Genomic DNA, 20,223 nt, shown 5'->3' with positions numbered 1-20,223 from the left:
ACGTAGGGTCTGAATCGTTCCACCACATGCGGAGCAACCAACCAAGCGCTATAATTGGCGACAAGAATTAAACGAACCCTCGGTTAAATTGGAATCCGGGGTTAAATCCGGAGGTCCATGGGTTAATGAACTCCACCATTGAATTATACTTCAGGAACGTGGGGATCGACATGGGAACCTCTTGGTAGGAGGATGATAACTATGGTGGTAGGAATCCTATGTAGTCGTGGTGGTGATAGTAAACAAACACATTCTCGAGTCATCGAGTACCGACATGGATCCCTCGTATCCTCCGTATACGAGAGGTCAACTCTTTGACCCCCAAATCTCGGTTGCGTGGCAGCCGAATGGGAATTAAGTGGGCCTTCAGCGTCATATTTGTTTTTTTCTGTGCTTTATTGATTAAACCATCTTCATAATCTTGAAGTTCCTTTTTTGTATTAACCCTGGAGTATAAACCAGCGGAGATCGATTCCATGAATGGCGAGATCGCCACCGCGAACCAGCGGTTGACTTCCCCGGCCTTCCGAAAGAATGACTCCGCGCGATTAGGGGCTGCGATCGCCTTTCAACAATCCCGTCCGTCGCCTAATGTGAATCCCCAGTCGTCTGCTGCAGCTGCAGCCGCCGTGGCTAGTCGCATGAACCGACATGCTCAGCCTCATCCAGAGATGGATTCTGATCCCGGTCCTGAAGTTGGTTCTGTGAAGGACAAGATTGGGAGATTTGCCGGAAACTCGCTTGCCCCTCCAGTCAGTACTACGACGCGCCCACGAACACCCTCAATATCCAAGTCCCCTATACCGAAGTCACCCGCTCGAACTCCAGGCCCAGAACAAGTGGCCGCTCGTCTAGCGGCGGAAAGATCGCCTGGGCGGAGGCCCGAACCAACTCTCGATGCCGCAAGACTGGGGGCCATCCGCAGCGCGAGCAGGATGCAGTCCCAAACACGGCCAACAGTCCAACACAAAATGCGTTCGCCGATCCCAGTCCGACCAAAACCTCCAGTACAAGTCCCAGTAAATCGGATGCTATCGGATGACGTCTCAATTCTCGACCAAGACTCCGCCTATACTCGATCTCCGTCATCAGTTCGATCTCGTGCTAGCAGTATTCGGAGCCGAGCAAGCAGCGCTCAACCGTCCGTCAGTTCTCGAATATCCTTATCTCATCTAGACGATGTTAAGCCAAGGCTTGTTCTCCCTCCGCTACCTCCGCGGTCTACGGCGCCTTCTCAGGTCTCATTACGACAGCCAGCTCCCGTACCAACCTCGCTCCGTGCAACTCCAAGTATAGCATCGATGTCAGTTCGCTCGCACAACAGTAGCTCTAGTACATTGAACGATCCAAATGGAATGGACGAGGAAGCCCTCTCTAATGCAATCGTTGCATCCTCACTTGCATCTGCCCGAGCATCCCCCATGTCGAAAGCTCCGCCACCTCCCCCACGCCGGCGACGTGCTCGGTCGCTTCTACAACTAGCACATTCACCCAAGAAGGATGAATCACGAACACCGAGTCCCCCAAAAGCAACAAAAGCAATGCCGATGACTCTACGCACTATACCCAAAGATGATGATTCAGACCCCAATCGACGACATAAAAGAAATTTGCTTCACAAACATCCGCACAAGCATCATGAAGGCGACCGAAAACGATGGCGAATGGAGGTTACTGAATTGGAACGGAAACGCTATGAAGGTGTCTGGGCTTCCAACAAGGGGTTGTTCATTCCCCCACAATTGAGCAAGTCTGTCGAGGCCAACAAATGGCCTCCCCCGTCAGAAATGGTGCTAAACCTGGTAGTGCGGGAGATCTGGTCCCGCAGCCGCCTGCCAGCCACTGCGCTGGAACAAGTGTGGGACCTCGTGGATCACCAACAGACCGGATTGCTCACAAAAGAGGAATTTGTGGTTGGAATGTGGTTGATTGATCAACAGTTGAAGGGTCACAAGCTGCCGCCCAGTGTGCCAGACAGTATTTGGGATAGTGTACGGTATGTGACAGGTATCAAGCTTTCTTCCATTGGAAAAGGGTGATGATACCTTCCAAGATTGGGAGTTTATATCCGCATGGCCATTTTGACGTGGATCCTGTAAGTGGAGTACATGTGTATGGTATCCTACTTCGCATACTACATACGAGGTACATGAAGGCGTTGTTGCGCAGGACCGCGACAACCAATCATAAATTTTACATCACATCATCAAGGGAGAAACATGCTTGTGTCGTGCACATCGTTCGCGTCTTCTACTTCGGGTCTCTTCCGAGATCTACTAGTTGCATAATCTTTGGAGTATTCATTCCGTAACGCATACAGGGAAGTACATACAGAATTGACAGGAAAGAGGTACCAATTTTGCCCAATTTTAGTCTTGTAGGCCCACGATGCCATAATAATAGTACATCCTATGTACATCATGACGCTAATTACTAGTATACACTGGTCCTGAAACTACTCGTTTATACACACTAGCAACTTCAAGCTGAATCTGTCCAGCCCTGGTGGTGAAAAAGCCCCCTTCCCTCCTAGACTCCACTTCCAACAATTGACTAGGATGAACTAACTACTCAGGTGGATTCACAAGACACCCTGGCTTGCATGCTAGCATTATGATGTAGCCACTGATGTGAGTCCTGCTTTTTCCCCCCTTCTCTCCCTCCACCGCTAGATCTAAATTTCATAAAATGTCACTTTTAAGCAGTAGGTATTTATGTATCTCCAAATCGGGGAAGTTCATCTCCAATGTCATGTGACCCTAGATTGCATGTTACTCAGGAGTTACAGAAACTATCAGGGCTGTTCGTGTTTCAGAAAAAAAATAAAAATAAAAATAAAAAGTCATGGCGGGTCCAACTTGAAGTCAATCGGAATGGATTGTTCGAGTCCATCATGTTTATATCCACTCTTAATTCCCCTCCAATTCCGAACTCGCAGCAACGAGAAGATCTCCCGTCGTGACAAATTGTGGACGTTGACCCGTACCCGCAAGCAAATCCCGAATCTCCACGGCTCGGGATTTGAATCGAGAAAGATCGAGCAATCAGCGCACCGCTTCTATATCAGAGGAAGCGTTTCTTCATCTGCCCTGGTTCCCACAATAAAAAGCGTCAGTAAGCTCTTTCAACAACGAAAAAGTTGCCAGAAGAGGGTGAAGAGCAAACCCCGGCTTGAATCTCTGAATCCCGCAAGCTAGGGACAAAAGGACGAGAAGCAAGACGAGGGCGGGGATTGCGGAGTATCGCCCCATGCCATCCCGGCCGTGTGATTCGCCATGGTCGACGCTTTTCACAGTGAGAGCGGGCTTGTCTCGACGGCGGCTCGGCCGGTTCGCAAGAAGTTCGCCAAACCACCTGTCAAGGTAGCTTGTTTGCCTTGGTGCGCTGCTTTTTTATCCCGTCCCCAGCCGATAACGCTCAGATTTCAACTAATCCCGTTTCCAGCCGCGCTTCGAGAACCCGATGTGGTGGACAAGAGCCATGTTCTAATGTAAGTAATGGCAAATCCCTATGAAGTCTATTTTTCTTTTCTCTTTTCGGAGCTTTGATACTACATATACACGTGGAAGAGAACCAATCAGTGATCGGAGGAGTGCAGTTCTATTGCCATGGTACTAATATTGGACGCTTTACTACTAGTGTGTCGCCAAAGACCGCAAATGTTCATACCTACCCAGCAAACGGGGTGGGCCGCGGAAAAAGAAGCAAAGGCCCTCTGAGTCTCCAGAAGAGGAGCCGCAACAAGATGACGCCCAATACCTGGCCGTCTCTGGGGACTTTGACGAGTGTATGTTCATACTAGGACCCAATGGTTGATGTCCTGCGATATTAACGACTCCACAGCACCGGACATGTTTACTCAAATCGATGTACTCTCTTTGCCAGGTGCGGGATTACGGCATTTGGATTTTCCTACTTCTATGTTCCAGAGCTACTATGCTGGTGATACTGGTGCTTCGCATGTCCCTCTGGAATTGATGCCGTCGCCATTAAGTGACACTCAGTGCTTCGTACGACTCTATGGTAGTGAACCGGAAATGTGAGCCTATTCCAGTATCAGTTTGGTTTTGATTGCGATATGCTTATTGCTTTAAACAGTTTGAACGCCTACTATGACTTTATCCATACTTATTTTCCAATTCTTCCTCCACGGGTGGCGCCGCCGTGTCAGGACAGACCTCTTCAGTGTCCGATCCCTTGTTCCAACCCACCAGATGAGCCCATAATTATGTACCGACCTCGATCTCCTTTGAGTCTTGCGATATCAGCAGTTCTGGCATTAATTCCGCATCCCGAGGACCCTGATCCATCCTCGCCTGCGTCGATCCTCCAACGCAGGATATATGCCCATAAATTTGCGCAGCTAGCCAGTTCGATTATTGATGCGGAATGCGATCTCGACCTGTCATCAACTGATCCAGGGCAGGCTCTATCTAGTGAACGACCTACAGTCAACCGTGAGAAACTTCATCCTCGAACCCCAGAAGATTTAGAGACACTTTTGTCCTTATTGATTCTTTCGGTATACGAATATACCCAGAGAGGAAATTTACTCAAAATGAGATACCGGGCAGGTCAAGCTTTGGCTCTAGCTTTGGACAAGTCACTCCATGATCATCATGCAGAAGATGTGTTCTCTGAAGCTCGAAGGAGAGCGTGGTGGATGACATACTACTGTGTGATTCAAGGTTCGATCGTAAGCACAACTGTGAGTACATTTAACCCGCGGTCAACAAGTTTATATCACTCTAATAAACAAGCAGCCACCGACGATCGTCATTAATGATCCTCAATTTACGACACCATATCCACGATTTTCGTCTGATGCAGAGGTGTGTATCCCCACGGTGGCAGCATTACTGTCTAACACTCCATAAGCATAGAAAAATACTGACGTCGATTATAGGGATGGTCCATTTTGATACAGGCTCAACAAGTGCTGGTATCTGCAACTCAATTTATCGCAGACTTGAACAAGTGTCTCTCTACGCAGCAGGGCCTGCAATTCTTGTTTGATCGAATGCAACATCTAGATTCCTGGACAAACTCTGTGCTCCAACAAGCCGAAATGGGAGCAATAACATCACATGAACCAGTGTTCGGTTATCCGGAAATCACCACTGCTCAAAGTATACGAACGATATCCAAGATCAAGTTGTCCAGGTACATTCAACCTACCATATCCATTCGCTCAACGAAAGCCTAACTCAATCTCCAGTGCCCAAATCAAAACCCACCGTTTTCGGGCCTTCTCTGACATCCCAATATTCATCAAACGCCACTGTGACCTAACAACCGCCAACCAGACCCCGTCCAATGCAGAACTCACAACCAAACAACCCGTTACAGGACCCAGCATGAATAGTATCTCCTGCTCATGCAGCAACCTGGACCAGTTCCAACGAGCCTCATCAACTGAATATCTCACCCCGTCAGACTCATCCACCTCATCAGACATTCACCCTTACATACCACAGTATCCACATTATCCCTTTGTACCCGGTTTCCCTTACAGTCCTCACCACTCCGCCAAGATCTGTTTCCGCGCCGCAATGGTCATCTCACGCATGTTCGAAAGTCTTCCGTATCCGCAGCCGATTTATGAAGGGCATCAGCAGGGCCGCCCTCTCCCCAGGACTATGCCTTCATTTGCATGCTGTCTCATGCAGAGTAGCTACGCGATGTTCATGCTATTCTACAAGGCACGTGTGGCGAAGCAGATGTCACCTGAAGGGGAATGTGAAATTTCAAGAGACTCGAATGATAGGGTCCTTGAGGAACTACAGCAAGGTCTTGAACGAATTCTTGGAGCTGTGTCTAATTATTCGATGGCATTTGAAGCGTTAGATGGGATGAGAGGTGAGATTTCCTTCAAGTCGACTCTTTCTTTCATCATTCTCTTGATGGGTCACTGACACCAACATAGATGAAATCCAAGGAGCATATCAGACAGCATTTCCACGGACTGCTATTTGATTGTTGTACCTGCTCTTTCTCATTTTTACTAACATGTCTTTTGATTTTTGTATTCCAGTAGTGCAACCAGCAACAAGCACCATTTTGGAGCGATTCTTGTTTCATATTGCATTGCGATGGAATCCTTTTTCCCTTATAGCGATGCCAGAAGTACTAGTATACAGTTCCGAGCTCTCGAGTTCAAGGGGGTGTTTGGCTTTTTCAACCTTGGAAGCACTTGGGAGTTGAAGGCATATATCAAGCTATTTACCTGGTGGAATTTTCCATGTTAATATATATCAATATACACGAAAGATGCTCTTTAACTCCCAGAATCAAAAGAAAAGAGATATCTGAAGGATTCGGGGTTTAATGTTAAGCTGATATGTAGATACTGTGATGTGATATTTCCTCTAATTTGTCATGTCACCTCTTTTACTACTTCAAGTTGCCAGTGGGTGTATGTGGTCTTTTTCCCCGCCACACCTGGCTACAGGGGCCTACAACAGCTATCATGATACAGCCAAATCCCCTATATGTATGGTTAGTAGAGAGAGAAAAAAGAAAACTGTGTATATCCTAAGGTCCCTCTTATTTTAGCTATCTCTTACTTCACTTACCTCTCACTTCAGATATCTCTCACTTTAGATATCCCTTAGTAGTTTAGTTTTATATATTATTAGGGTTTTTATATCATGATAATAAAGCAACTGGCAGTGAAATAGGTGATCAAATTGATTATAGGGAAATGGAGCTTGGCCGCGTGGCTGTTACAAGTTATCAACCACCTGGTACTTATAGATACTACTAAGTAATTAAGTACTATGTCACGCCGAACATCCCTGTCTGAGAGAATATGAACACGCCTGGCCAAGCACTTGAGTGCTGAGGAGATACCTTTCCCAATTTCGCTATTACAGTGCCACGCGAAGCGCGGCGTAAGCGTGGACTTGTATGTAGATACTGTGATATGATATTTCCTCTAATTTGTCGCTAGAACGGGGTGAACGCTAAAATCAAAATAACCCTCCGCGGCATATATGAAGAGAAAAAGCTCCAAACTTGAAGCCCTGGAATTCCAAAAGGGGATAATCTACAACTTTGACCGGATACCCTCTAGGCGAAACTTGACGTCCTTCAAAACCTTGCTTGATGGTTTCCAGTCATCGAATTGTCGCAAGAGCTCCATAGTCTCCTCGTTCATTTCACGGCGTACATGCTCTTCTTCAAGCAGGCCGCGCATCGCAAATGGAAGAATGAACGGATTTGAGGGGACGGAAGGACTGGAACGTTTTATCTCTAGGGAAGCTTCTGGAACGATGGATGTTTCAAGTGCAAATTGAATGGCCATGTAGTACACTGCTTCGTCGTCGTATAACCGAGAATGACCATCTCCAGTGTAGAGACTTCCGGCAAGTGGGGTACTGAGTTCACGGATCAAGCCGTGGTCAGGAATGCCGAGATTTCGGAGTTTGAGAGCGAAGCCGACAAGGTGGGATACACTGAAAAATTAGCTACGGTAGGTTTCATTTGGGTTGAGGACGCTCACAAGCTAGGTGCATGGACTCTTCCGTCGACAAAAACAGATCGGTAGATATATGGATGATTAATGGGCGAAAATAATGATGACTGCAATACAGAAATCAGTATAAGTTCGAAGGTAGCCTCAAAATAGATTCGAAATACCTCTAGAGAGACGAGTTGATCGTCAATACTTCCAATATAAGAGATCCGCACACCAAAATCTAGCGCACACCTCAATGCAGCTCCATAGTCTTTGGACACTCTACTGGATGGTTGCTCAAATTCGAAGAGCTCTCCAGCAGATCCAGAGATCCAGCGAGATCGGTAAGAAGAGAAAGGACCCATATTTACTCCAGCCATAGCGCAGACGCCTACCCTTGATGCATTGACACAGCCAAAGGATATGAGCTTTGCGACTAGCATGATTGATACCGGTACTCCCTGACTGTGGCACGCGACAAGAATGAAATCAGCCTTGCGGATCTCTTCCATCCAATTTAGAAGAAGCTTCCATAGCAAATCCACTCGCTCTGAAATGCGGCCCTCGCCTTCCAGTGCAATCTTTTCAATTTCACAGGAGTACCCATGGTCTGCTGTATACTTCCGAATCGATTCTGCTGCCATGTTGGAGAACCGAATAGATGTTCCTGTAGGTTGCCCCAGCACGCTTCGAATTAATGGAGCAGGGAAGTATCCATGAACCCCAATAGCCAGAGCACGTTTGATTCGAGGCGGTTCTTTGACACGGGAGACATGGTTGTGTTCTGGACCTTTGGTATAATGAAGAAACCGACCGAGGGACTGGAAAAGAGAAGGCGATTCCTCCAGGCTGTACGTTTCTTCAAACCGTGGTAGCACCTGATTAGACAAGACCTTTTGCAGTTGCTTCGACGCAGTAACATCTGCTGGTCGAGGCTCAGCAGGTGGGGTCGAAGTAGATATTGCCTCGACAATGGAGACTGCACCATCTTTGACACGGCTGTCTGGCTTGACTCTGATGCTACCCTTGGGCGTGATTTTCACGTTTGCTTCCATATCTGGCTCAAGCTCCTGTGGCCTGGATGCGCTATTCGTCGCCATTGATCCTTCAACCACCTCGACCTCCTGGGGCTTGGCAGGCATTCCATCTTTAGACGTGTCTTTAGCCCAGAAAGACCAGCCTGACGACTTCACTGACCCGACAGGTGCTTGTGGCGGCCTAGATTCTTCTCCATGCCCTTCAGTTACCCCTTCAGGTGGATCGTTGGATGTCATTTCCACATCTGCAGTCGCCGATGGCTCAGCTTCCGTGGAAGGGGGCGCTGGTTCTGAAGCTGGCTGCTCTTCCGGTTTGTTTGACGAAGAGCCGTACCACATTTGTAACCACGACCGCTTTTGAGCCGTTGAAGTTATTTCCGTTGTGCTAGGTCCCTGGGCGTGATCTTCTGGGTCTTGATTCTGCTCCAGCTGTTGGTATTGTTCAGTTGACTGTGGTTTGTTTGTTTCAAGCTCGGCGGCTTTGTTCGAGTTCTCAGGGGTATCGGTTGGTCTATCAGTTGAGGCTTCTAGTTCGGCACTTTGAACAGTACTTTTCTCAATGTTTCCGGGCTTATAGAGCCACGAGAACCATCCGCTAGGTTGCTCCGCAGCACTAGTATCTTCTGGCTGTAAAGCGTTGGGATCAGGGTCACCGTCAACGGTCGGTCCTTGTTCTTCGGCTGATTTTTCTGGATTTTTCGTTGCTAATTCGACAGGGGTAACTTTATCTGCTGGTGGCTCATCGGATGGATTAGGTTCGCTGTTAGCTTGGGCTGTTGTAGACGCTGATCCATCTGAAGCAATGTTGACTCTTGTTGTAGCTACATCAGCTGGGAGGGAACGGGTAGATGCTCCAGCTTTCTTGATCAGTTGAATGGATTGAGCTCGATTTCGCTTGGGAGAATGAAGGGATGAGTTCGAGGAGTCTGCGACGCTGCAAGCTACGTTTTGAGCGACCGATATGCTCTCACGGGCAACCTCGGTAACTGGAGCTGCCTTGGACCCTCGCGAGATCGCCGACCAGGACCCAGGATACCAACTCTGAGAGAATAAATCATGGTAAGATATATGGTAAACTTTGGCTTCAGGTAAATCTTACACCTACTAGGCGTTCTTGGGACTGAGCTGGAGCAGCATTGCTCGGCGATGCGGGGAACGGTGAGTCCACACCAGAAGGGCTGGGCTTCACCCGTTTGCGCGATCCCTTGGGCGTCATAGCAATAAATAGAGTATCATCAAAGCAGGTCAGGATTCATATAGAACACAAGCTCTTTCAAGGTTATGGATCACACTGCCACGAACTGGAGTGATATCACATCACATGTTAGGCTCAGGTGCCTGGGCTTTGTGCCTTGATGCCTGAGGCAGAAAAATTCATTTCCCCGGGCCCGAAGGCGGTGAAAGATAAGTTCGACTTTTTTTTTTCATCGGACGCCGCCGTACCAAAGTGTACACAGTCTTTCCTTTGACATTTTTGACATTTTTTTCAAGTCGCATTTAGGGCAATCAGGTCTGTAGCAAGACCGCCCTCTGCATCAAGATGGCTATCCAGAAAAAGGTTCGTTTGCCCCTGAACATAATCTTGTGTGCCCTGTTATTGACTTCTTCTCAAGCATGGAAAAGGTCGTTTGGATAAATGGTATCGCCTGGCGAAGGAGAAGGGCTACCGATCTCGAGCTGCGTTCAAGTTGGTTCAATTGAACAAGAAATATGGATTCTTGGAGAAGAGTAAGGTCTTGATTGATCTTTGTGCTGCGCCTGGTGTAAGTTTTACGTCTACAAGAATCTTCCATCGGCTTTAATATCTAACAAGAACATCAGGGTTGGTGTCAAGTTGCTGCAGAATGTATGCCTAACCAAAGCATCATCATCGGTGTCGATCTCGCCCCTATCAAGACTATTCCTCGAGTGATCAGTTTCCAGAGCGATATTACCACTGACAAGTGTCGTGCTACCATTCGATCCCATCTCAAAACCTGGAAGGCAGACACCGTTCTCCACGATGGTGCCCCCAACGTCGGTACAGCCTGGGTTCAAGATGCTTTCTCCCAAGCAGAACTTGTGCTTGAATCGTTGAAACTGGCTACGGAGTTTTTGATCGAAGGTGGAACATTTGTCACAAAGGTTTTCCGATCCAAGGACTACAACCCTCTTCTGTGGGTGTTCAAGCAACTGTTCACATCTGTTGAGGCAACCAAGCCTCCATCCTCTCGTAACGTCTCAGCCGAAATTTTCGTTGTTTGCCGTGGATTCAAGGCCCCCAAGCGCATCGACCCGAAGTTCCTTGACTCCAGACACGTTTTTGCGGAGCTGTCAGCCCCAACACCCAACAATGAAGCCAAGGTCTTCAACCCCGAAGTGAAGAAGCGAAAGCGTGAAGGTTACGAGGAGGGTGACTACACTCAATTCAAGGAAATTTCTGTTACCGAATTCGTCAACACCACAGATCCCATCGCCATTTTGGGTCAATACAATAAGCTGAGCTTTCAACAACCGCCTGGTGGCGATCTTGCATTGTCTACTGTGGACCGACTGGAAGAAACCACCGATGAGATCCGAAAATGCTGTGAGGATTTGAAGATTCTCGGAAGGAAAGAGTTCCGCAGCTTGCTCAAGTGGCGCTTGAAGCTCCGCGAGAAGTTTGGACTGGTTGTGAAGAAAAGCAAGGAACAGGAAGCAGAGAGTGAGGAAGTTGCGGAAGTCGCTCCCATGGACGAGGAATTAGCTATTCAGGAGTCATTGCTTCGCATGCGTGAGAAGGAGACTACACGTGAGAAGAAGGAGAGACGCAAGGAAAACGAAAAGAAGCGAAAGGAGATTGTTCGTTTGCAAATGCACATGACGACTCCTATGGAAATCGGTATGGAGCAGATCGGCCCCGACTCCACATTTACCCTTCGACGCGTGGATAAGGCTGGCGCACGAGATGCCGTTGTCAATGCCCGAAACGTTCCTGTTGAGAGCGAGAGTGAGAGCGAGTCCTCGGAGGATGAAGACAGCGATGATGATGGAGATCGCTTGGAAAGAGACCTCGATTCGATGTACGACCAATACCAAGAGCGGATGGAGGACAGAGACACCAAACTGCGCGCGAAGAAGAATCGCAAGAAGTATCAGACCGACGAATGGGATGGTTTCTCTGAAGATAACAAGAGTGATGACGAGGAAGAAGAAGAAGAGTCCCATGTCGATATTCCTGCGGAGCAGGCACCTCCTACCGCTAACCTTTCCAATAACGCATCACTTTTCTTTGATCAAGATATCTTCCAAGGATTAGGCGAGGAGGAGGAAGAAGAAGAGGAAGAAGAAGAGGAAGAGGAAGAGGAAGAGGAAGAGGAAGAGGAAGAGGAGGAAGAGGAGGAGGATGAAGACATGGATGACGAGGATGTCGATGAGGAAGATGAGGAGGAAGACAGCGATATCGAGGATATCCCTGTCCAGAAACAAAAGAAGGCGAAGAAAGCAGAGCCAGAGTGGGTTGATGACGATGAGATTCAATACATCGATGAGCCTCGGAAGCCTAACGGCCAGCTGGGTATGTTCTCCACCTCTGCAAAATATTACGTATCATGCGCAGTTCTAATTTTCAAATTACAGATATCGATATTATCACTGCCGAGGCCATGGCATTGGCTCATCAGATGGCTACTGGCGAGAGGAAGTCCACGGATGTGATGGATGATGGCTTCAACCGCTTCTCATTCCGCGATGTCGATGGTCTTCCCGAATGGTTCATTGATGATGAAGGCAAGCACAGCAAGATCCAACGTCCGATTACCAAGGCCGCTGCAGCTGCTATCAAGGAGAAGATGCGCGCCATTAATGCCCGCCCCATCAAGAAGGTGATGGAAGCTAGAGGTCGTAAGAAGTTCAAGGCCGCACAGAAGCTGGAGAAGCTGCGCAAGAAGTCCGCTCTGCTGGCTGATGATGAGGCTCTCAGTGAACGTGACAAGGCACAGTCGATTTCCAAGCTCATGAGCAAGGCTACTAAGAAGAAGCCCAAGCAACAAGTCAAGCTTGTTGTGGCTCGTGGTACCAACCGCGGTATTTCTGGTCGTCCTAAGGGTGTTAAGGGCAGATACAAGATTGTGGATTCACGTATGAAGAAGGATATTCGGGCTCAAAAGCGACTTGCGAAGAAGAAGTCGTAAATAATTTGTTTATAATTGCAACATTGAATATTGCGTCAGATAGATGAATGGACATTCATGATACCCTTTAATCATATGTGTAGCCTGGACGTCCTGATGCTATTCCCACTAAAAGTTCAATATGAGTTTCAATATTCACAAATGCTCCAGGGGTCGAGTCCGAAATGAAACACTTCAGCACAGTGAGCAGCCTAATGATTCAAATTTTGATGCAATCAAATAAAAATAGCAGTATGTATTGTATGTAGAGGCCGATATTCATAATATACTCTTATATTTATCTTAAATAGATGAATAGAGATCCCGTGCTACTTTCCTAGTAGTAATCCTTGTAATTAAAGACTTAAGCATGAGCTAACGTGAACTAAACGTGGACTAAACGTGCATTAAGCGTGGTAAACGCCAAGAGCCCCCCAAATCCCGCGGCGGTTTCCCCGAGTGGCGCTTGTGCTTATCGATTACTTTCTGCTTTGATCTCTTTTCTTCTCTTTCCAACTCCGCCTTGAAATCATTTTGAAATCCTCGGGGTATCCTGGGGATCTATACATTACTTTGCGTTCTTCATCTTCATGCAGTGCATACTTTAGTCGTCATTTGCCACATTTTCATATTGTCTATACACGTGCATTCTTCGCCCGCATCCCACCTCGATGGGCTTTTTCGATCACCTCCAAAAAGGAGGGACCTTTTCTCTACAGCCGCAGAAATCCCAAGTCCGCAAAGTTGTTCAGGCACGACCAGCCCCTCCAGCGAAGTCTGCTTCCCAAACTCCCGTCGCTTCCCCACGAATCCTTTCCTCGTCGGATCGAAGTCGCAAGGCGTCCGCGCTCAAGGCCCGTTCGGTCTCAAGTGACCTAGATACTCGCCCTACTAAACGCTTGAACACCCCGACGCGTGGTCGGAAACGGCCGACGCCAGAACAGCGACTTTCAAGTGACGATGACGATGACGATGTTGGCGACAGTGATACCTCTTTCGAAGTGCGAAAGCGAGCGCGGACGAGCGCCAGTGCGGAACCAGATCCCGAGAGACGGATTCGCTCTGTGAAAGCATTTTCGGAGGAAGCTTCTCGTCCGTTTAAGATGGTTCATGCCGCCGATATCTCTTCGGGTCAGAAGGCTGGAAAATTCAAGCCGGCATTTGGAGCACAAGGCAAACCTGCGCAGATTCTGTTGCAGTATCCGAGCGCTTCACAGAAAGAGAGGTAAATAAATCATTTCTTCCTAGACTATCATCGGAGACTTACTTTTTTCCATTCTAGATTCGACTGCATGGTACCTCGCGATAACGATGATTTCCGGCCGATCGACGATATCGTCCAGGTCATTGAGACCGTCTCCGAAAACTATATCCCCGAAGATGAAGCCGCGGAATTTAACGATGAGACTAATGGCATTAGACGGCGACTACGCAGATCTGTTGCAGTTTCATCCGAACCCCAATTCCGTGAAGCGATTGCGGATTACAACAACGCAATCGACCGCTTGAGGACCAATGGAAGCTTGGCAAAGCATCTGGATCAAACCCAACGTATCGGTCTACCTTGGGTGGAGCGCATTTTAACTCAAATATACGCGCGGACTGTCTCCCCTCGGGTGGAGTCTCTACGACAATATGAGAATGGTACTGATAATGTGTACGGCGAACTACTCCCGCGCTTTATCAGTAACATCTTCAAAGAAACCAAGTTGAAGTCAGGCCAAGTCTTTGTCGATCTTGGATCTGGCGTCGGCAACGTTGTTCTACAGGCTGCCCTTGAGATTGGATGTGAGAGTTGGGGTTGCGAGATGATGACCAACGCTTGTGACCTAGCCGAGTTGCAGCAGGCTGAATTTAAGGCACGCTGCCGGCTTTGGGGTATCGCTCCAGGAAAAACCCACCTTGTTCGTGGCGACTTTCTCGAGCAAGAAAGTATTGTCAACGTGTTGAAGCGTGCTGATGTGATTCTCATCAACAACCAAGCTTTTACACCACAACTCAATAATGAGTTGATCAATCACTTTCTCGATATGAAAGAGGGTTGCAAGATTGTCTCCCTCAAATCTTTTGTTCCTGCCGGCCATAAGATTCAATCTCGAAACCTGAATTCTCCAATCAACCTCCTCAAGGTTCAGCAGAAGAACTACTGGTCCAACAGCGTGAGCTGGACAGACGTTGGTGGAACATATTTCATTGCTACCAAGGACAGTTCGCGACTGAAGGCCTTTTCAGACGGCACTTTGTGAGAGAAGTCAAATCAAAGGCTACTTTTCTTCAACGATGGACAGTTTCGATTATTCGGTTTATGTAAATTGTGGGGGTTTCCGGTATTGTACATTACTTTGTTTTCTTGGACATGTCTCTTGATTCTATGTATATGATACCATTTTTTTGACTTGTATATGATGACAATATGACCCAGTCGTTCGTCTCTAAGATATCACGACGCCTATGTATTGTTCATAAGTTACTAGTAGAATGAGACTCGGAGTCGGATATGGAAATAGGCTATTAGCATAAAGGTTGTTTATCCTTATCCTATATATCCGATGCTCTTATTGTTATGCAGTCGAATCGAATAACTGAACGCTCAGGTCGGAACCTTAGGTTGGTGTTCATGGGAAAAATACGACCAAAAAAAATTAAAGCGCAGGAAATAGTGCTTCAAATTGCCTTTCTATATGCATAGTAAATTTAGTCTCCAGGGATATCAATCAGTCTATTTGTGTAAGTTCATTCCTTCGTAAGTTAGGAAAACTTAGAGGCATTATTCATCGCATCTGCCTCCTGTCCCATTCTCTTCATCCAACGATCAACCAGTTCCTGGTTCTCACGTTGAAGTTGATGCGACTTTTGGTCGGCCATGTTTAATTGAAGATTGAGAGTTGCCATTTCATCTTGGAAATCCTATTATAGTTGACGTTAATTATGGGATTACAAATTTGAGAGGACTTGAGGGGATCAAAGGAAGCTTTCCCTACCTCGAGCAGTTTTGCCTTTCCTCTTAGCTCCTCGTCCCTGTCCTTAAGACGGGAATACAATTGCAGCCGTTCACTTTCTAGGGCATTGATGCGTCGGCCATCTTTGGTATTCCTCTTGCGAAGTTTCTCTACCTCAGTAGTAACTTGATTGAGCTTTTCTTGTAACTCGGATCGCGATCGTTGTGCCTCGGCCAAGTCCGCGCGCGTGGTATTCAAAAGTACTGTAGGGGAGGGCCCACCCTCTGCCGGTTGTTTCTTGGATGTTTGAATCGAAGAACCGGCACGTTGAGCTTCACTGTGAGGTGACGATCTTTGCTCGTCTGGAGAGGTTGAATCTGCGTCTATGGAAGTTGCAAGCGTGGCTGTACGATCGGCCAGACGAGTATCTAGTACCCAGAACTATATGTCAGTGGATCTAAAAATGGAAACACTCGTGAGAAGCACAAACAGGAATCATAGAGCGCGAGGTTGGCCTTCTCTCTTTGATCACGAACAGCCAACGCAGCGAAATATTCCTCTCTCCAGTGGGCCATCGGCCGCGGGGGAAATGATCGACGAGTTAGGGAATGTGTTCGGATGCGATGATGTCGGGGGGGAGGTTGCTATCTGTTATCAGGTGTTCAACTGCCCCCCCTCGACCGCCTGGGACCCTCGTGCATCATCAGATCCGCTGCAACCCAACTCCAACTCTCCAACGACGCTCTTCTGCTACTTTTTTGCACCCACTTCTCAACCTATTGAGGTAGCTGGGCTCCCACAATAGCTTTTCTCTTCTTTCAATAGGTTGCGCTTGACCTATATCCTTTGAGATTCATAGACATACCGCTACCATGGCGTCACGAAAGAAGGTTCTCCTCAAGGTAAGGTCTCCGCACCAGCTCCGTTCGACCCCAGTATAGCCGTTTCCACCAGCAACATGCTAATGTCAATTCTTTATTACTATAGGTGATTATCCTTGGTGATAGTGGCGTCGGAAAGACGAGTTTGATGAACCAATATGTACGTCGTCCCCTATTGTCAATGTGGATCATAGCTCCTCAGCCGCTACCAACACTCCCCGCTCCAGCCGAGCTAACATGTTTTTTTTGAAAACGGAAAGGTCAATAAGAAGTTCAGTGGAAGCTATAAGGCGACTATCGGAGCCGACTTTCTCACCAAAGAAGTGCTGGTCGATGACCGGCTAGTAACAATGCAGGTAAATGCTACCGGGAGGTTTTACCGCTAGTACCCATCCGACCAATGGCTAATTCGAGATAATCAAGATTTGGGACACTGCTGGTCAGGAACGGTTCCAGTCTCTGGGTGTCGCTTTCTACCGGGGTGCCGATTGCTGCGTTTTGGTCTACGACGTGAACAACTCTAAGAGTTTCGAAGCCCTTGACAGCTGGCGGGATGAGTTTCTGATCCAGGCTAGCCCACGGGATCCGGAAAGCTTCCCTTTTGTGAGTTTACAACATATGGACTTGGCGGTTCTTCTTTGGCATTCCCAAGTGGCAACGTATAAATGAGATTCAATTCTAACCCCCGCCGCTTTTTACAGGTCGTGATTGGTAACAAGATCGATGTGGAGGAAAACAAGCGCATGATCTCTTCGAAACGAGCTATGACCTTCTGTCAATCAAAGGGCAGCATTCCGTACTTCGAGACCAGTGCCAAGGAGGCCTTGAACGTCGAGCAGGCTTTTGAAGGTGAGTCTACTATACAAGATATTTTTTGGACTGCAGGACGCCAAGTTCCTAACGATACTATAATTTCCAGTCATTGCCCGCAGTGCGCTCGCACAAGAAGAGGCCGAGGAGTTCAGCGGCGAGTTCAGCGACCCTATCAACATCCATTTGGACAACGAACGCGACGGCTGTGCCTGTTGATCTACTCGCCCCGATACTCATGACGTTTAAGCGACCTCTTCTACTTTCTTTCTGCTTTTCCTTTGGAGTTCATCATGATCATTGCTGGTGGTTCCCATGTCCCTCTGATGGTTTCCCCCGGTAGAGAAGTTCCATGGATTGTTTTCTGGATTTGTCTCCTGTAGATTGTTTTCGGTCTTCTATTTTGATCGATTTTTGAGTACGGACAACTTGACTTATAAGGGTTTTGTCCTACTAATGACCAGCACATGTTCTTTGGTTCAGTGCACTATGTCTTGGTGTTTCAGTCGATATATTCTTTTCAAACTTGTCAATAACCAGCCTCACACGGAGAACAAAACATGAAAAAAATTCCTTTCCAAATATCAGTCACAAATAGCCTACAAGAAATACAATTTCTGAAGTATAGATTTAAAATTTAATTGTCTCATATTTGTCCCCAGATCTAACTGTCATGAGACACCCCGAGCGATCACCCGAGACCCTTAATGCTGATAGGACTGTCACGGTGCTTATCGCGGATCTTCATCGCACACGACTTGGCATCTCCGCCCGGTTCCTCACGCGCACATCTTCTGCTGGACGGGAGGTCTTTACTACTAGTAATAGTAGTTTCTCCAGCGCAGTCACCTTTTGAGTCCTGAGTCTCTCCCAAAGCGCCAGACACCCTCGTGAACTCATGCCCTGGATCCTGTCTCCGTCTTTGCAATCGCATTCGCCCCAATTCATCTAAGTCCCGCGCCGACTGGTCTGGCACGCCATCGCTCGGGCGGCCTTTACCATAATCCCTGAAGCGCAATAATGGCCTCCAACCTGAGCTCACCAGAACAGTCCACCAGATTAGGAATGGCAAGACGAACACTCGGAATATGTCTTCTCCTATTGGTGGTAGTCCTCTGGACAGCCTCGAATTTCCTAGGAAGTGTACGTCCCACACACTACGACAATTCCCTTGCGCAACCAGATCCAATACAGTAACAGTTCACTAATAACTCGGATATGATGTAGACTATCTTCGCAGACAAAACATACCCGAAGCCATTCTTCGTAACATACATCAACACCTCACTCTTCACAGCGCCTCTTTTCGGTGTCCTTGGAAGCCGAACCTTTCGTCTATGGCGTGCTGGTGCACTAGGACAGGTCGACTCATTCCAGACCTGGCTACGGCTCATGGATTCTGCTGATACGTCAGCGACTATTGAGGAATCGAGAGCCTTGCGCCGGGTATCTGTTGATGAGTCGGCTAGAATTAGCGGTGATCTGGATTCCGTGAGGTATGGATCCAAGAGAAATGTGAATGAGAAATTAGGGTTAAGGGAAACCGCACGACTTAGTTTTCAATTCTGCTTACTATGGGTAAGATCATCCTCTGAGTCTCATGGAGAGATAAGACTACTCGAAAGCGACGAACTAACCTATGTTGCTCCAGTTTGCCGCGAATTATTTCGCAATGGCATGTCTTCAGTATACGACTGTTGGAAGTACAACTATCTTAACTTCTACCAGTGGTGTCTGGACTCTAATCTTCGGTGCTTGTCTGCGCGTGGAGAAATTCACGATCCGGAAATTTCTCGGTGTCGTTGCATCTCTCATTGGTATTATTCTGATATCTCGAGTGGACATTTCGAATCCCGATACAGATGAGACCACGCCGAATGATCAGGGTTCAGGCTCATTCCCGCATAAGACGGTTGCGGAGATTGCTCTCGGTGATGCGATGGCGGCTTTTAGCGCAATCTTGTACGGTGTGTATACGATTGTGATGAAGAGACAGGTCGGTGATGAGTCGCGTGTGAACATGTCGCTCTTTTTTGGGCTTGTTGGTCTCTTCAATCTTATCTTCATGTGGCCTGGCTTCTTTATTTTGCATTGGGCTGACGTGGAGACGATGTCTTTGCCGGAGACGAATCGTGTGTGGACTATTATTCTGGTATGTACCCCTCTTTAACCCTCGTGGATTTGGTTTTTATCGGTTGTATTGAGTACTAATGGGACTATAGGTGAACTCGGTCGCTTCATTTACCTCTGACGTTGCTTGGGCTTATGCTATGCTCCTTACCACACCTTTGGTCGTCACGGTCGGCTTGAGTTTAACTATACCTTTGTCCTTGGTGGGGCAGATTATCCTACAGGGACAATATGCGAGTGCGCTATACTGGGTTGGCGCGGCGATAGTCTTTTTATCGTTTCTTGTCGTTAATCATGAAAGTGAGACTCTTGATGAAGAAGCAGCTGAGGCGACCAGATCATCTTCTGGGAGCTATGCAAGTATTCCTACTGAAGATCGCTGATCATGCTCAACCTAACATACAGAATTATGGATTGTTTTCAAGACTCGGGAGGATATGTTGTTTTCTTTTATTCGTTCAAAGCAAAGCAAGCGTTTCCAAGACTTATTATGAAGCTTTTGTTTTTACTCCTTTGCTAGAGTGGTTTGATTTCTTCTAGCTCTAGAACAAATATCAATTCGAGATCAACCTAAGATGTCTCTATCTCTAGTACATGCATGTAGCCACCAGATAATCTGGAATGAAATGTAATGAATGCCCTCAATTGATTAATTAGACACTACTATTAAGTAATACATGAAATCAATGCTGGCATATGTGAAGTAAAAGAAAAAGAAAGAATTGACTGGTCAATTGTCAACAAACGAATGCCAAATAAAACCTCCTCGCCAATGAACAATAAAAAGAATGGTTGAACGCCTTCACCTTTTCGGAGACGCTAACGACAACAAACCCT

At 47.4% G+C, this 20,223-nt stretch overlaps 8 protein-coding genes across 8 annotated transcripts; 6 read left to right on the top strand and 2 right to left on the bottom strand.

Moving 5' to 3' along the window:
* Positions 1 to 476: 476 nt before the first annotated feature.
* On the top strand, positions 477 to 2,039 carry irs4 (the record flags this gene model as incomplete). Its single annotated transcript, XM_057093902.1, has 1 exon — positions 477 to 2,039. The coding sequence occupies one exon, from the start codon at positions 477 to 479 to the stop codon at positions 2,037 to 2,039; it is 1,563 nt and encodes a 520-aa protein (XP_056939873.1).
* Positions 2,040 to 3,275: 1,236 nt separating this feature from the next.
* Positions 3,276 to 5,976, top strand: N7483_010474 (uncharacterized protein; the record flags this gene model as incomplete). Its single annotated transcript, XM_057093901.1, has 9 exons — positions 3,276 to 3,379; positions 3,445 to 3,490; positions 3,640 to 3,787; positions 3,844 to 4,039; positions 4,099 to 4,708; positions 4,764 to 4,832; positions 4,907 to 5,163; positions 5,219 to 5,859; positions 5,927 to 5,976. 9 exons carry the CDS (start codon positions 3,276 to 3,278, stop codon positions 5,974 to 5,976), a joined length of 2,121 nt encoding a protein of 706 aa, XP_056939872.1.
* Positions 5,977 to 7,048: 1,072 nt separating this feature from the next.
* Positions 7,049 to 9,712, bottom strand: N7483_010473 (uncharacterized protein; the record flags this gene model as incomplete). The annotated part of the gene is made up of 4 exons (XM_057093900.1): positions 7,049 to 7,457; positions 7,505 to 7,584; positions 7,642 to 9,537; positions 9,602 to 9,712. 4 exons carry the CDS (start codon positions 9,710 to 9,712, stop codon positions 7,049 to 7,051), a joined length of 2,496 nt encoding a protein of 831 aa, XP_056939871.1.
* Positions 9,713 to 10,036: 324 nt separating this feature from the next.
* On the top strand, positions 10,037 to 12,647 carry spb1 (rRNA methyltransferase spb1; the record flags this gene model as incomplete). Its single annotated transcript, XM_057093899.1, has 4 exons — positions 10,037 to 10,054; positions 10,110 to 10,259; positions 10,318 to 12,031; positions 12,094 to 12,647. 4 exons carry the CDS (start codon positions 10,037 to 10,039, stop codon positions 12,645 to 12,647), a joined length of 2,436 nt encoding a protein of 811 aa, XP_056939870.1.
* Positions 12,648 to 13,297: 650 nt separating this feature from the next.
* On the top strand, positions 13,298 to 14,872 carry dot1 (histone methyltransferase DOT1; the record flags this gene model as incomplete). Its single annotated transcript, XM_057093898.1, has 2 exons — positions 13,298 to 13,851; positions 13,909 to 14,872. The coding sequence occupies 2 exons, from the start codon at positions 13,298 to 13,300 to the stop codon at positions 14,870 to 14,872; spliced, it is 1,518 nt and encodes a 505-aa protein (XP_056939869.1).
* A 502-nt stretch (positions 14,873 to 15,374) lies between these two features.
* Positions 15,375 to 16,140, bottom strand: N7483_010470 (ATG16 family protein; the record flags this gene model as incomplete). Its single annotated transcript, XM_057093897.1, has 3 exons — positions 15,375 to 15,533; positions 15,608 to 15,993; positions 16,056 to 16,140. 3 exons carry the CDS (start codon positions 16,138 to 16,140, stop codon positions 15,375 to 15,377), a joined length of 630 nt encoding a protein of 209 aa, XP_056939868.1.
* Positions 16,141 to 16,437: 297 nt separating this feature from the next.
* On the top strand, positions 16,438 to 17,475 carry rab7 (Rab family GTPase YPT7; the record flags this gene model as incomplete). Its single annotated transcript, XM_057093896.1, has 6 exons — positions 16,438 to 16,467; positions 16,553 to 16,606; positions 16,707 to 16,802; positions 16,870 to 17,049; positions 17,148 to 17,295; positions 17,366 to 17,475. 6 exons carry the CDS (start codon positions 16,438 to 16,440, stop codon positions 17,473 to 17,475), a joined length of 618 nt encoding a protein of 205 aa, XP_056939867.1.
* Positions 17,476 to 18,276: 801 nt separating this feature from the next.
* On the top strand, positions 18,277 to 19,769 carry N7483_010468 (DMT family transporter; the record flags this gene model as incomplete). Its single annotated transcript, XM_057093895.1, has 4 exons — positions 18,277 to 18,399; positions 18,484 to 18,834; positions 18,908 to 19,408; positions 19,479 to 19,769. 4 exons carry the CDS (start codon positions 18,277 to 18,279, stop codon positions 19,767 to 19,769), a joined length of 1,266 nt encoding a protein of 421 aa, XP_056939866.1.
* Between the last annotated feature and the right edge of the window lie 454 nt (positions 19,770 to 20,223).

This window comes from Penicillium malachiteum (genome assembly GCF_028827825.1).
Source record: "Penicillium malachiteum strain IBT 17515 chromosome Unknown utg000005l:1.0-9002435.0:326005.0-9005861.0, whole genome shotgun sequence".
Lineage (NCBI taxonomy): Eukaryota > Fungi > Ascomycota > Eurotiomycetes > Eurotiales > Aspergillaceae > Penicillium > Penicillium malachiteum.
The sequence above is the reverse complement of the archived record's forward strand: the minus strand, read 5'-3'. Positions and strand labels throughout refer to the sequence as shown.